The sequence below is a fragment of the Myotis davidii genome, unplaced genomic scaffold (assembly GCF_000327345.1).
Source record: "Myotis davidii unplaced genomic scaffold, ASM32734v1 scaffold309, whole genome shotgun sequence".
Lineage (NCBI taxonomy): Eukaryota > Metazoa > Chordata > Mammalia > Chiroptera > Vespertilionidae > Myotis > Myotis davidii.
The window spans coordinates 5,209,287-5,226,451 of NW_006383013.1; the positions used below are offsets into that span (position 1 = coordinate 5,209,287).

Below are 17,165 nucleotides of genomic sequence, written 5' to 3' on the forward strand. Positions count from 1 at the left end.
GCAGAGAATCTGCCCAAGACTATATCTAGCTGATCAGCCAGCTCACTGAGCCAGAACCGTACTTGGCCACTGCTGTGGCTGAAAAGCTGCAGAGGACTGGTTTAAAGCTCTCCTTTCTCCCCCTCAAATTGTTCTCCATCCAGGATTAATTAGTGACTCAGAGGTGAGTTGAATCACCAGCAGTCCTTGCCACACATCCAGGATTTATACAGTGGCTTCTCATTGAAGACCAGTGATGCAATGAACAGCCCACTTGCGTGGGCTGGGCCGAGGAGTAATGATGTCCCCAGTCATGGTTTCTTAACTCCCTCAGTCCATTCATTCTGCTAAACAGATTCTAACTCAGGTTCCTATAGCTTTGCTTATTTAGGGATGAGGGTGACTAGGTACACACACACGCGTGCGCGCGCACTCACACAACCTTAGCTAAGAACATTAATTGCTTAACTAAGAAAAAGCAAAAGAAGTGATTTTGTCATTTCTGAATTCCTAGAGAATTAAGGATAATAATAAAATGAATCATACTATTAATTACGGGCATAAACTATGGAAAAAATTATCATTAGGTACATTTATCTATGCATCATATCTTAATGCTAGGCACTTTAGTGCTGAAGATGAAGAAGTGGAAATAAAACAGAGCAACACTGAGAACATAGTGTCACAGCAAATAGGGATTTAAGAAATCATGGGTGAATGGAGTCACTACTTTTGCAGGCAGCTGAATCACTTTTCCCAGAGAACAGAACCTGGGAATTGCAGGCATCATTTTACATTGTGTGCTGTACTGTTGGGTACAAAGGAAGCAGTGATGTCCACCCTGTATCTCAGCATCTCTGCCTACTGAAAGCAGCCTTGATGGATCAGCCTAGATTCCTACTTTCTAAGATCAAGACTCCTGGGTGTTTCTCCATCCTTTGGTTGGGCACAAGGTGTGTTCATTTACTAACAGAGAACTAAGAAGTTGAGTAAAGCCTGTCTTTAAAAAATAAGTAAAACATACTAACTCTATGGAGATCAGTGCCTAAAATCTCATCAGAAGTCATAATTTATCAACTTTAAGCAAGCACAGTAAGTGCTTAATAAACATTATATTTTTGTATAGAATGATTGAATAGATGAATGAATGAATGAATGAATGAACCAAATTACTAAATCTGAGATTCAGCAAAATCTTTCTTACATGTTAGGTCATATGAATTCTAGACTTCTTTTCCCATACCTTCTCTTTCTTCTCCTACTTGTCCCTTCCTCCTCTTCTGTCTCCCTCTCACTTCCCATTCTTCCTCCTCCTCCTTGGTCTTCTTCTTCTACTTCTTGAATTAGGAAACAGAGGATATGGGACTATGTGAATAAATACTGTGACTCAGTCTTGTAGAGCCTCAGAATTACAACAAAATTGTACTATCCATCAGTGTCTAACCTATTGCTTAGCCAATAAGTCAGACTATCCCTATGTCTATTCCATCTGGCATCCTGCATGTCTTAATGCCTTTCCAAGACATGGAGAGAGACTGATTCTAGTCACTAAGGCTACTTTTATTTTATGTCTCGATGGAATACTCATCCCAACACTTGGTTGTAACCAATTATCAGAGGAGAACAGTAAAAGTTTTCATTGCACTGTTACTTTTCAATGTTTCACTTCCCAGGAGGTGGATGATATCATCACCTCCACCTTCACTACCACCATCACCAGCACCATAATCATCCCCTCCATTGCCACAGTGTTCTGGAATTCATTGTGTTTTCACCTGCAAAAGTCTTTTTTGGGTATCAGAGGTATCTCCTGGTATGTACCATAAAGCTTTAGTTCTTAATATTGCATCTCTCTTTGGATTAACCTCAGGAGTAGGGCTACAAGTGTGGGAAGGGTGACAGCCATCTGACTCTGAAAACCCCAGCTCAGTGTCCCTGGCCTCTATTGAGGACACATTTTGTGTTTTAGACCTATAGAGAGGTATCATCAGGTGTTGGTCCATAATGCCAGCTCCTCTTTCGTTGACTTCTAATAATTCAGCACCCCTCCCCTTGGCCTTGATTACCCAAAATGTACAAGGCTTAGCTTCACTCTTTAATCCTCAATCTGAATTGTGAGGTCCTGTAGGGCCCGATGTCTTAGTATCTCCTAGAAAACAGTCCTAACTCACTACATAGAAGTGAGTTTTTCTGTGCTACTGAACAGTTATTAGGTAGTCCTGTGGTTCCAACTTTGATGTCTGCTGAGGACTATCAAATGATGTAACCTATGGTGTGCAGTCTGTGAGAGCAACTTGGGTAACTTGATACTGTTGGTTTTATGTTTAGGATGAAAGCCCATGGATAAATTGTTAACTTCATGCTGACACCTCCCTCTGAGTACCTACACATTTATTGTTAGTTGGTGGATCAACTTTAAAAAGAGAAAACCTTGTGGTTGGTGATAACTATGCCTTTTGTGTTTCTCTCTTATAGGAACAGGGGAAAATTGGAGTTGTCTTCAATATCGGGACAGTTGACATCTCCATCAAAGAAGAGAGAACACCAGTAAATGATGGTAAATACCACGTGGTACGCTTCACCAGGAATGGGGGCAATGCCACGCTTCAGGTGGACAACTGGCCAGTGAATGAGCATTACCCAACAGGTACATGTTTTACTCTCAATGACCGTATTCTTTTTTGCTCTCCCATTCTTCTAAATGGTAATTTTCTCATGACCATCATTAAATCATAAAACACTGAGCATTAAGTGTACATATCTAGCTTTTGTATGAGAAGATAAATTATTTCTTTAGGAGTTGGTCCTCTGTAGGGAGCTTCTGGAGACTTACTAACTATGCACTGAAACACTGTCAACCCAACTGGCTCATACCAAGACAATTACTGTAGGATTTCCAGGGCACTGCAAATGATGAGCAATGCCTTAGGGAAGGTGTGCCATCTTTATCATGAGCTACTGTTGATGATTACAAAATAGTTAATTTGAGATTAGGGATTTTGTGGTACTATTTAGTTAGGTACACATGGCCAGAGATTGCAGTAAGACTGTGAAAGGAAGTTTACTAAACTTGAATGGATGAATAATAAGTCAGGGTAACAGGGAGAATCTAAGGATGGAATTTCATTCATTTGGTTGACTTTGCCAATTTTTTTTTCATTAACACTAAGCCTACCTTAATATTCAGAGATTGGTCCTAAGTAGGGGTTTTAATAGCAAGCATTCTGGTGTGGGAGGGAGAGGGGTTAATCATCTGTTTAAATTTTATAGTCAAGGAGCATTTGCCAACAAACTCCAGACCCAGATGGCTGAACCAAGGGCAGTGGGAGGGAAGGTTGGCTTCTTTAGAAGAGATCATTTAAATAATCCCTTAGTTTTCCCTCCCATCTCTCACTTCTCCCAGGAAAAAAAAAACCCTGATAATAAATGTTTCAGGAATGGAAAGGAAAATACTTTGGCTAATGGTCTTTGCTCCACAATAGTATTATTACCTGGTGGATGCAAGAGAATAGTATAGAATACTGAACTTTCCATTAATGTGGTCACAATGCTATGCCTGGCTGTTGAACTCCTACACTCTGAGCTCCCCATAATTTCCTCACTTTTATCCCCTCACTTACTTTATAGTGAGATGTACATAGGGATGAGAATGCCAGAAGCACATTCTTGGAAATGTAAGAGCTGTTTAGCTATTAATAATTGTGGCTCAAGGATTTTGAATGACCTGAAGGCTGTGATTATGTTTCCTGCCTAACTCAGCATTATTTTTTTAAAGCTAATCAGAAGTAACTGTGCTAATGGGTTTTCCCCCCTAACAACCAGTCTTCCTATGTCTGATTTTAGAATTATGGGAGCATCTACAAATAGCACACAAGACTCCCATGTTATTGAAGCAGAAAGCCCCACCTGCCCCTTATCTACCCTCTCAGTATCCAGCTCAGCCTTTGCTGGGAGTCCCTTATCATACATTTAGCACTTTTGAAATTAAGTCACAAAAAATGACCTTATGAGATTATCTTTGAGCCTTGGAAGAGAGCCAGAGGTGTTAACAGCCACTCTGAATTTTTATCATCATCCAAATTCACTAGACACCAATAGACCTGATCTTTAAATGCTTCTTGCTTAAACTCCATGGAGTGGGGGTTGCAGGAAAATCAAAATAGCTTGAGGTCTTAAAAGCTGTTTATTTTCTCATAGGAAAAATCGGTCTCTCTCTATGCATGTTATCGTTGGCCCTGCCTGTGCTGCTGTAGGGTTTGTTATGTTTTTATTAGGAATTTCAAAGATTTCTAAATTGATATTAACCACTTGCCCTGAGCCAATATAGAATCTATGAGTTTGCTGCCAAGCAATGAAAAGGTTCTTTGGTGGTAATTTTAAAGCCACAAACATACAAGGAGACCAGTGACCCTTGCTGTGTGTCTACCTCTTTGTATTTTTAGTTCCAAATTACAGGTTGCTTCCTATGTTTCCAAAACAGAGAAAAAGCTTTATTTAATGACATTGCTTCACACTGAAAACTGTCATTACTAGTAACTGTTGGTAATTGTTATTTACTAATAATAAGTATTATTGTAGGACATGAGGCAGTATAGTAGCTATAAGTATGGGCTTTGGAGGCAACTGGCTGGAGTTGGGATGCTGGTGCTATTCCCTGGGAGTCTAATACAGGCTGGATTAAGACATTGAGATGCTCTAAACACTGAAATATTTGGTGCCTCTCTCCACATATAATTCAAAATACCACAACACTAAACTCTAAGTGTGAGAATCTAACAGCTCTGATTTTTTCTCTTCTGATGATCACCGTAATGCTTTCAAAATATATCAGATTCTTTCTCCCCACCTTCTAATTTTTTAATCTTTTTTCTTGGTTCCCTAAGTAAGGGCTTATTTTTCCTATTTTGTGATCCACTTCCATATTTTAGAAAAGTTATTTAACCTCCAGAAAAGTTGTTTCCTAGTCTTTAAAATGTTAGTATACTAATACTTACTTTCCAGGATTACTGTGAAAATTAAATGATTTGAACGCATGTAAAATACTTAACATAATTTTGGGTCAATTAGGTCAATACTCAATAAATGTTAGTTATGAGGGTTTCCAAACATTTGGGTAGCATTTTTTTTTTTACTATTATATATTCACTTATACAGATTTCTTCATTTTGACTATTAAGTTGGTTAGAGTAGGTATCCTTTTTCTACTTTTCAAATTCTGTCTCTCCTAAGGTCACAGAGTGAATGAGGGACAGAAGAAAAACCAGATTCTCCTGTTCTCAACTAGACAGATTTCCACTATTGCCCCACAGCAAACTAGGGGATATTTTGAAATTATGTTAATAAAGGTGAGCAACATTTTTTGTGTCATCATAGGTTTATTCCTTTTCTTAAAGCAGTGGTTCTCAACCTTCTGGCCCTTTAAATACAGTTCCTCATCTTGTGACCCAACCATAAAATTATTTTCTTTTTTTTGTTTTTAATTAAATCTTTATTGTTCAGATTATTACATTAGTTACTCTTTTCCCCCCACCATAACTCACCTCCACCCAGTTCCCACACCTTCCGCCCTCACTCCCCACCCACTGTTCTCATCCATAGGTGTACGATTATTGTCCAATTTCTCCCCTCACCCCACACCCCTCCCCCACGAGAATAGTCAGTCCATTCCCTTTCTATGTCCCTGATTCTATTACAATCGTCAGTTCATGCTGTTCATCAGATTATTTATTCCCTTGATTTTTAGATTCACTTGTTGATAGATATGTATTTGTTATTCAAATTTGTATCTTTACCTTTTTCTTCTTCTTCCTCTTCTTAAAGGATACCTTTCAGCATTTCATATAATACTGGTTTGGTGGTGATGAACTCCTTTAGCTTTTTCTTATCTGTGAAGCTCTTTATCTGGCCTTCTCTTCTGAATGATAGCTTTGCTGGATAAAGTAGTCTTGGTTGTAGGTTCTTGGTATTCATCACTTTGAATATTTCTTGCCACCCCCTTCTGGCTGGAAAAGTTTCTGTTGAGAAATCAGCTGACAGTCGTATGGGTATTCCCTTGTAGGTAACTGATTTTCTTTCTCTTGCTGCTTTTAGGATTCTCTCTTTGTCTTTTGCTCTTGGCATTTTAATGATGATGTGTCTTGGTGTGGTCCTCTTTGGATTCCTTTTGTTTGGGGTTCTCTGTGCTTCCTGGCCTTGTAAGCCTATTTCTTTCACCAGGTAGGGGAAGTTTTCTGTCATTATTTCTTCAAATAGGTTTTCAATATCTTGCTCTCTCTCATCTTCTGGCACCCCAATAATTCGGATGTTGGTACACTTGAAGCTGTCCCAGAGGCTTCTTACACTATCTTCATATTTTTGGATTCTTTTTTCATTTTGCTTTTACGGTTGGGTGTTTTTTCTTCTTCATATTTCAAATCTTTGACTTGATTCTTGCGATCCTCTGGTCTGCTGTTGGGAGTCTGTATAATGTTCTTTATTTCAGTCAGTGTATGCTTAATTTCTAGTTGGTCCTTTATCACAACATCAAGGCCTCATTAGATTTCTTGAGGATCTCACTACATTTATCGGCGGTCTCGCCAGGCTTTTCGAGGGTCTTATTAAGTTTATCGGCGGCTTCTAGACAGTTCTTTAAAGATCTTAAAAGTGTGGTTTTGAACTCTATATCCAGCAGTTTGCTTTCCTCCAATTCTGTCGTTTGTGTCCTGTTTCTTTGTCTCAGCATTTTTTAGCCTTCGCTGTGTCGATAGACTGCCTTTCTGTGCTAAGTGTCCCAATTACCCGAGGTAGACACTCTTGGTGCACCCCCTTGTGGGCTTTGTGCACAGTCGTGTTGTAGTTAAGCCTTGATTGTTATAGTTATCACTGTGAGGAATTGACCTCCAGGCCAATTGGCTGTGAGAATCAGCTGTGTCTGCAGTGGGAGAACTTCTGTGCTGAGACGCCCCTTTGGGGCTAGACTTGCTTCGATGGGGCTTTGGTGCTCACTGAGTCTGCCCCCTGAGCGTGCCTTTTATGGTTCCACGGAGCTGCAAACTGGATGGTCCCACTCTGACCTCTGGACTTCCTGGCTCCTGGATCTCTAGGGCGGTGCTAATCTAGCCTTTGCCTGAGGCTATCCAGCAAAAGTCTCCCTGCAGGGCTTGGGCGGGGCAGGTCCCACAGGATCAACAGGGCAGGGTTAGCAATTATGGCTGCTCTCAGTCCAGCCCGCAGAGGCTCTGCTTCTCAATGTCCCGGTAATCACTGCAAGCCCCATGGAGAGAAAGCTGTCCTAGGGTTCTGAGCGATGCCAGACAGTCCCGCTTCTCCTGTATGAGTCTGGGTCCCTAGAGACTTGCCCGGATCTGGAGCTCAGAGCCTGAGACTCCCTCCTGATTGGAAACGACAACCACGCCCTCAGCCGCCAGACCACTCTGCATGCACTCCGCACCTTAGTATTTTACTTCAGCACTGCGCCTCCTCTGAGTCACGGTATATTTTTCTCTTTCCTCCTAGTTGTAGAACTTCCACTCAGCCAGCCTTCCTGTGGTTCTGGATGATGTCTGTTCTGTCTTTTAGTTGTATTTTTGAAGTGGTTGTGCGAGGCAGCAAACTCCGGTGTTTACCTATGCCTCCATATTCAAAATTATTTTCGTTGCTACTTCATAACTGTAATGTCACTACTATTATGAATCATAATGTAAATATCTGATATGCAGGATGGCCTTAGGCGACTCCTGTGAAAGGGTCATTTGACCACCAAAGGGGTCGCAACTCACAGGTTGAGAACCGCTGTTAAGCATCATATTACAAAAGTGAGTATCAATAACCACACATACATGGTTATTCTGAGATGTAGAGTTGGAAATTCTCCTTTAAAAAGAGAAGTTCTTTTAGCTGTGCTACAGGACTCATTTGTAACAAGTTCAAACTAACCTGACAGCAATGGCAATGTGCTTCCAGGGGCAATTGAAAGAATACTGAGTATTTGAAGGACCTCCCACTTTACTCAGTTGCCTGGATTGGAAGGTGCAACATTATAGTTTCACACTCCACTCTTCCAAGCCTTCCTAGGAGTGGCCACCTTTGAGCTTGGGTACCTTACTTTCTCTCCCTCCTGCTTTCCTGTGAGACTGAAAGGACCAATTTAACAAAATTGAAAGCATCAGTAGAGTGATCCAGTCATGTTTAATTAATCTGTATTAAACCATAAGAGCAAAATACACCCTGTATCCGGGAGACAGTTTCTAGAAAAAGCCACCTGAAGACAGTTTCTAGAAAAGTATTGCATTCCCTTTTTCTAAGCTATTCTATGTTATCAATAGTAATACATAGAAAAAACCACCAAGAGGAGTTCAGTGGTATTACTTGTCTCTTGCTAATGTTTAAAGAAATATTGGATGGTTTCTATGGAATATTCACCTAAGTTTTCTTATTCTGAAGACATGTTCTCTAAAGGTCCCTGTGTGCCAGGGTGAATGGGTCAACTCCAGAATCTTCTCATGGGCATTGATGGGAATTTATGTGGCTCTACTGAAACATCCCACTGTGAAATATTTATAAACTAGCTGGGGGAAGGATCCAAATGAAAAAAAAAATAAAAGTTCTATAGCCATTGGAATCTTATATCCATTAATTCTGAGAGGTAGAACTCAAAAACACCTTCTTTCTTTGAACCTGGAAATAGAAAGGCTAAGGAACAGGAGGTGGAAATAAAAGTAGAATCAGCTCCAAGCTAGCACCCAGACACTGACAAATGTTATTTATAAAGTCTCTGATTACTTTCTTTACACAATGCAATGGTGGGCAAAGGAAAGGAAGGTGAGAGGTGAGCTGAGCCCGAGAAATTAATTTTAGCCCCACCTCAAGGCCCCCTACCTGGGATGGTGAAAGATCCTCTCCCTCCATGAGTGGGTGGCTGGTTTTGTCATCAGGGTTTTAAGAAACCTGAGCACCATGCTGTAAGGGGCTTTTCAAGTCAGAGCCAAGTTTCCTGGAAAGTGAAGACTGATAAGCAGCTCTGATGTGTAGGACTTTCCATCTTCCCATCCAGATGGTATTCAGAACAGCGTCTCCGTTGTTGGTTTGTTTGTGTTTTTGTTTTTTTTTTTCCTTCTTGAAACTTCAGTCCACATCAGGTGAAGTGCTCTTGACTGGAATTCCCTTCCTGAGTCAATAAAATGCCTACTGATGTTCTAAGCTAAAATCCCTCTTGACCACCCAACTCTGAACCTGAAAAGAATAGAGAACTGGCTCCCCTTCTAGGCCCTAGATTAGAAACATCCCTCTTTCTATTTGAGTGTATCAAATTCCACAATGCCTTGTCTTTTGTTAAAATATGATTTTATTGATTTTAGAGAGAGAGGAAGGGAGAAGGATAGAGAGATGGAAACATAGATGAGAGAGAAACACTGACCAGCCGCCTCCCACATTCCCCCTACTAAGGATCGAGCCTGAAACCTGGGCATGTGTCCTGACCAGAAATCAAACTGTGACCTACTGTTTCATGGGTCGATACTCAACCACTGAGCCATACTGGCTGTGCAAAGCTTTGTCTTTATGGGCATTGTAAGTAAAAACACTGTAGTGCTTCCTGCAGCTCAAAGTGCTTTCATATGCTTTATTACACTTGAGCCTCACTCTATGCTATGAGAGAACTGGGTTTGTTATTATTATTACCACCATACCCATTTTAAGATTACACCATTGAGGCTCTGAGAGGCTAAATATCACTCAGCTTAAGGGATAGAGCCAAGATTCCCATTCTGATGCTCAGATCGGACTACCTCAAATTTCCTGCACATTTTTTTTCTATCTCTCAGAGTCATGCTTTGATTGACACTGACACTTTGATTATATTTTTGTTCTGTTTTTGTTTTTTCATCAAAAATATTCTCAATCAGAAGTCCTTGCCAGGCTAGTTTAGTTAGCATTTCTCAGCCTTGGCAGACTTCACATTCTGTTCTGGGTAATTCCTTACCGTGGCAGGCTCTCCTGTGCATTGTAGGAAGTGTAGCAGCATCACCAATTCCATCAACTACATGCCAGCAGTATCTCTCCAGGACCAAATGCCCATGGGGTGGGGGGGGTGCAAAATCATTCTCATTTGAGGATAACTCAGTTAGAGAACGTCTCTCATGTTCAAACAGGTATTGCCCTTTTACAGTTTTGACACTATAGAGGAGGATAAGAGATATTTATTTGTCCGCATGTCATCCTAGATTATTGAGATTTTAAAGGGTTAAAACAAGTCTATGTACTTGACACAATGCTGACAAGGTTTTCTCTCTTCTTCATTCTTCCTTTGGCTGCAAACACTTGAAGTCTTGCCAGATTTGAAACCCATATTAAAACAAGCCCTGTCTACCTGCCCATTCATCCATTCAGTTCAGTGTTACTTTTGGTTCAACAGGAAAAAAAAAAACATAGGTAGTAGAATAAGAAGTACAAATACAAGCTATGAGGAAAGCCATCATTGCACATGGTTTCCAAGACTGCAGAGATGTAATGGTGACTGGGGAGAGGTTACTTAATGAGTGTGTGTGAACATTGCTAGGTACACATTTTAAAACCATCTTATAAATAAGTTCTTCCACCATTCTGTCACAAAACATGTCCATTAATCAGGCAGACCAGGGCATCCTGAATATTAGCACTGCCAGACAGTAGTTCTTTCCAATTTGTCAGGAATGAATAAAGATTAACAAGTAGGTGAGCTTCTATTTCCAAGGGACTTTCACCTTGCTGGAGTTGGATTTTGGTGTAAAAAAAAATGTTTTTAAAATATTTTCATGCCCTAGCTGATTTGGCTTACTGGATAGAGAGCCGGCCTGGGGACTGAAGGGTCCCAGGTTTGATTAATAAAATATTTTCAATAGAGTGTGTGTGTGTGTGTGTGTGTGTGGCAGTGTTCTTTAACTTGACTGCAAATGAGATTCTCCTGGTAACCTTTTTTATTTTTTTTATCCTCAACTGAGGACAAGTTTAGAGAAAGGAAGGGGAGTAGAGAGCAAGGGAAGGAGGGAGTGAGGGGAGGAGGAAGAGAGACAGACAGACAGACAGACAGAAACACATTGATGTGAGAGAGAAACTAATATCAGTTGCTTCCTATATGTGCCCCAACCAGGGTTTGAACCTGCAACCCAGGCATGTGTCCTGACCAAGAATCGAACCAGCAACCCTTTGGTGCACAGGTCAATGTTCAGCCAACTGAGCCACTCAAGCCAAGCATCTCTGGTAACTTTTAATAAACCGTGGATGCTCAGACCCCAGTCCCATGTCATCTAATTTAAATGATCTGGGATGTGGTCCATAGATCAGAAGCAGCAGAAGGAACATCCGGGATTTTCTTAAAAATGCAGAATCTCTGCCCTGGCCTGTGTAACTCAGTTTGTTTGGCATTGTCTTTTGCACTGAAAGATTGCTGGTTAAATTTGGTCAGGGCACATGCCCAGGTTTCAAGCTTGATGCCCAGTAAGGGGCATTCAGGAGGCAGCTGATCAATGTTATGCTCTCACATCAATGTTTCTCTTTCTCCTTCTCCTTTCCTCTCTGTCTAAAAGTCAATTTTTAAAAAATGCAGAATCTATGCACACCCTAAACCCACTGAATCAGAGTCTGCATATTAACAAGATACCCAGATGATTTGTATGCACAATAAAATTTGAGAAGCACAGGTCCAGGCATTAATATTTCTTAAAATCCCATGGTGATTTCATATATAGCTGGGTTTGAGAATCACTGATATTTAGAGAGCTAACAAGGTGTTTTTTTCTTCTTTAGACTGTGCTATTCAATATAGTAGCCACTAACCACATATAGCCACCCTTGCAAGGTGGTTGATAAGACTGAGGTGCTAAAGGTATATTTTTATTGTGCAGTTGCTATGTCCTAGGCACTGAGAGATTTAAATACATTTTCTCATTCAATTCTCAGATCAGCTCTATGAGACTGGTGGCTGGTGGCTGGTATTGTAGAGAGTAGAATAAGAATATGCTTTCTCTTATTATCTTTTGCCTGTTTTACATAATGTAAATTTTTATTTGCATCATTAATAAAATAACAGGCATTTGCCTTCATTCTAGTATACCTCCTGAACTCATCTCATGTATTTTGTCATTGCACAATCACCGGAATAATACCTTCACTCCATTCATGGGCTGGTTGTCCCAGAGATGTGGAAAATAGCAAATGCTGCTATCACTCAGCCAGCTCATCCAGATGGAGATGGCTGCCCTCTGTTGGGCATTTACTACATACTCCCTGCTTCATGTACATTTTATTGAGCTGTGACATAACCCTTGAGGTCGATGTTAGTTTTATTCTCATATTACAGATTAGGAACAGTCCCAGAGATCTTACAGAGTGAGCAGAAATGCTAAGATTCCAAGCCAAGACCACCTGGCTTGACAGCCTGGGTTTTAATTGCATTCTGCTCCTTCCGCAGATTCCCTTTGGTACCCTGGAACACTGGCATACCCCAGAAATTCTGATCTTAACCCAAATCTGGATAATTTAGAATTTTTCTCTCAAGTCAAAACTCTGATGTCTGCCACATTAGAAGTCAGCACTTCCCTGGGCATTTATGATGGCTGCCTTCCTCCCCATCCTCAGTTAGGCCTTTGGGGACTTTGGCAGCCTCTTTCTGAACATAATCCCATTTTATCTGGTAGCACCATATCTGAGCAGAAGGGAAGAGCTTATTAGATGGAAGCCTGTTTTATGGTCTTGCTTGGGGGATGGGAGAGTGATGAGAGGGTGTTTAGTATTATTTTATTTCTTAATTTATTTTATTTTACCAGGCACACCTTTCCCTTCTGGGAATTCCCAGCCATGTGTAAATAGCCTTGTATCTTACCAGTTAAATACAGATGCTCTTTGACTTGCAATGGGTTTACATACTAATAAATCCACCATTAAGTTGAAAATATCATAAGTCAAAAATGTATTTAGTGCAGTTAACCTATCAAACATCATAACTTAGTCTGGGCTACCTTAAATGTGCTCAGAACATTTACATTAGCCTGGAGTTGGACAAAATCATCCAACACAGTGAATACACTATAGAATATCAATCATTTTCCCTCCTGATCATGGGGCTGACTTGGAGCTGAGGCTCACTGCCAATACCCAGTATCACAAGATAGTATCTATTGCATATTAATAACCTGGGAAAAGATCGAAATTCAAAGTTCAAAGTGAGGTTTCTATTGAGCATATCACTTTCACATTTTCATGAATTTGAAAAATCTTAAGTCAAACCATCATATGCAGGACACCATCTATATAATCACTGCTATCAAATCTAGAGCCATTCTCTCCCTGTCAGTGTCTCTCAGAAGCTGATAAGCGGTTAAAGGCAAAAACTGTAGTCCTGGCCAGTGTGGCTCAGTGGTTGAGCATTGACCTATGAACCAGGAGGTCATGGTTCAATTCCCAGTCAGGGAACATGTCCAGGTTGTGGGCTCAATCCCCAGTGTGGGGCATATAGGAGGCAACCAATCAATGATTCTCTCTCATCATTGATGTTTCTATCCTATTTCCCTCTCCCTCTCCTTTCCTCTCTGAAATCAATAAAAATATATTTTTAAAAACCAAACTGTAGGCCTCTGGCTAATGCTAAAATTAAACATAATTACCGAGAAGAAAAAAGACTATACCTTTCACCTTGAATAATATTAGCTTGAACTGTACGGGTCTACTTATACATGAGTATATTTTTCAATAAATACTTTAAATGTATTTTTTTTCTTCCTTATGATTTTGAAAATAATATTTTCTTCTCTCTAGCTTACTTTATTATGAGAAGATTGTATATGACATACTGGTATATGTACAAAATGTATTAATTGGCTATATATTGTCAGTATGGGTTTTGGTCAAATGTAGGCTATTTGTAGCTGACTCAAAAGTTATACTACATGCACTTTGGACTATATGAGGCTCAGCACCCCTCATCTCTTCACACTGTTCAAGGGTCGCATAGATGTGTGTGTGTGTGTGCGTGTGTGTGTGCACGTGCGCACGCACGCACGCACTCACGCACACACGTGTGTGTAACAGACAGAGACATCCTACAGAAGAGAAGAATATTTGGGAGAGAGGGAAAGGAAGTCCATCCACACATGGCACCTGGACACAAGGCACATGTCCCTGAGACATTAAGCTGAAACATGACTCAAGGTTATTTATAAAGTTATTAAATAACACACAAAGGAGTTTGTTATGATGATGAAAATGCAAGTCAGTTAACATGCTAGAAACTATATAACTAAAGATGTTATTTATCCAGAATTGACTTGTGAACAGGGCAGTGCTTTTGATCTAGAGGGTTGTTGAGCAAAAGAACAGTTTTTCTGGAAGCTTCTGAGACTTTATAAGGTGCACAACTTTGGCCGAAACCGGTTTGGCTCAGTGGATAGAGCGTCGGCCTGCGGACTAAAAGGTCCCAGGTTCGATTCCGGTCAAGGGCATGTACCTGGGTTGCAGGCACGTCTCCAGTGGGGGGCGTGCAGGAGGCAGCTGATCGATGTTTCTCTCTCATCGATGTTTCTAACTCTCTATCTCTCTCCCTTCCTCTCTGTAAAAAATCAATAAAATATATTTTAAAAAAAGGTGCACAACTTTGTCTTGCGTTCTGGTTTATGTTTTGCTCATCGTTAGTAGACCACTTTGGTATTTATAGGGGAAGGGGAACTTTAATAAATTTAAAGGCTCATGATAAATATTTATTTAACCATAAGTTAAATATTTTACATGTTATTTCTAGTAGTCTCAGTGAAATAAGTAATGAGACATTTGAGAGTTACTTCTGGGTACTATTTAAGGAAACCGATGTTTAATTTCTATGAATAATGAGTATGTTTATATTAAGTCAAATCCATGGAATAATGCTTTCAAGATTAGAAATACAAGGTAGTCACCTTCTATGTGATTTTTAAAATTATACTCACTTAAGATAGTGTAACATAAAAATACTAATAATATCTCACTCTAGGTAAGGCCTCTGTAATTACACAAATTCTTCCAAAGTAAAACATTCATCAATATTGCATAATGTCTAAGCTAGGCTAAGTGAATGACAAGTTTTGCTTGCCCTATTGTCACAAAGAAGCTCCAGTTTAGGTAGTCAATAAAATAATTCTGGGATGCAGAATTTGTCTTTAATTATAAAAATCTAGAATCATTATCCCAACTATAAAATGCAATTCTCCTATGCAATTTCCCTCTCCCACCTCCCCTGCTCCCTGGATTTCCATGAACATCAAACATCCTAGTGTCCATGCGAGAGCATAGCTTTATTGATAGGAAAAGTTTTCAAGTCTTCAATTTAAGTTTTGCACAAGGTTTCAGGGTCCCTCTAGTTAGTTAAAATCTAAAAGGCACATTTAGCTTCTTGGAGAAAGGTGGTACCTAAATATCCAATACAAATAATATATATCCACATACAGTATGCCATTTATAATTCTGTAAAGCGCGGAGGATAATGAAAGGCGCTCTAAACTGTAAATCACTCAATCGATTGTAATCATATTGCAGCTCATCTCAAAGAGATAAAGCTTTCCACTCCTCTAAAATCCAGTCAATACCCCTGCAGGTTTAAACAGTGGGGAGGAGGGTCAGAGGAGGAAGGAGAGGGTGAGTCAAGGAGAAAGAGGCACCGCTTGTCTTCAGTTCATGAGGTTCCTGTGCACTGGATTTGATTCCCAGTGGTGTTTCAGTTTGCTCCATGAGATGCACTTCTTTTCCATGTGTTACTTCTACAGTCTACAGTAAGTCTCCGCTGCTCTATGTGGGCCTGGGTAGAGGGGTTTGCCAAATGCCCATGGTTGATAGACAGTGCTGCATAAGAACACGTAGGGACTAGTTGTGTACGTGGAAAACAATTCAAGGCAAAGCTAAAGGTTATATCCAAACAAATCATAGTAATCAATAAATTGATAATGGGCCAGAAAAAGTAATTATATTGCACTTCCGTAAAGCAGAAACACTTTAGAAATCTTTTGACTAACTGGTGTTGCCTTTTATGTTTTTTAAAAAAATGTTACTAACCTCCCATCCCCATCAGTGAGGTTGGTTTGAGGGGGGTGATCTGCTTATGCAACCATTCATTCAGCATTCAACAAATATTTATTCCAAGTCTATTTTACATGTGAATCCATGCTGGTGATGGGTAGGTGATGGAAAATAAAACACAGCCCCTGCTTTCAAGGGTTTTATGTTCTAGTGCAATAGAAATGCATGTACATCAACAAGATAGTTTTAATTCTTAAATTTTGTTGTGCAGTTATTAACTACCAGGCACTAATCTGAGTTCCTATATTAAATATTCCCAATAGACCTAAGAGTTAGAGACTACTTTAATCATCATTTTAGAAATGGGAATATGGAATCTTATAAGATCAACTTTCCCAGGGTCTTTAGCTAGTACATGAAGACCTGGACCTCAAGCCTGTATCTCTTGGAGGGCAATCTTAATACTCCATCCAGTGACCTATACTATATTGTATCTGTAGTTCCAAATAGTGAAAGAAGGTGGTTTTATTCAGTTGAGATCTGGGTTCAAAGGCACACATAAGTTAGAGCCTGAATTTGGGCTGTGACCTTGGGGCCTGCTAGGTCAATGCTAACAAACTCTGCTCCCAACCTAGATATACACAATCATAAACGGTGACGCGGTAGCCTACACCTTTCCCACTGAGGGAGCTACTGGGCAGACGTTGTTCATACACTTGTTATTTCACCTAATGTAATTTTCCCTATGGTTTTAGCATAAAAGTATATTAATGTATCTGCTTTATAGATGAATAAGCCAAAGCTCAGGGAGTCTGAGCACACATACTGCAGTCACAGGGCCAGAGAGTGTCAATGCTGGGATTCTATATAGATTTATAAATTCCTATACTTTCCATGGTTTCCCAGGAGCAGACCAGTTTGCATTGTGCATATAAAGCTCACATTTATAGGGTTGACAGATGTAAATTCACATGCAAATTTACTATTTTTCCCCACATCCCAATGCATGCAGCTCACGTTGTAATCACATTATTAAACATTCACTAGAAATGTGCTTCTGCCTGATCACAATTGCCAGTCTAGATGTTTAATTAAACTAGATTTGTTTTCATTTTAATCACATTATAGAGATGTGTTTTTCTAAGAGTTCAATGGTAAAATCTTCATTTTAAATGCCAACAAGAGTCTGAGAT

The 17,165-nt window shown here is 39.9% G+C and overlaps 1 protein-coding gene across 21 annotated transcripts in view; it reads left to right on the forward strand.

Annotated features, from left to right (window-relative positions):
* Window positions 1-17,165, forward strand: part of NRXN3 (neurexin 3) — a 1,555,579-nt gene that overhangs the window by 1,365,879 nt on the left and 172,535 nt on the right. For all 21 annotated transcript variants that reach the window (XR_001512329.1, XR_001512328.1, XR_001512327.1 and 18 more), the window contains one exon: window positions 2,455-2,626. Coding sequence is in view for 16 of the 21 variants with exons in the window: in XM_006778842.2 (XP_006778905.1) it covers window positions 2,455-2,626 (172 nt within the window). In the remaining 5 variants the exon portion in view is untranslated. The remainder of the gene's footprint in view (window positions 1-2,454; window positions 2,627-17,165) is intronic.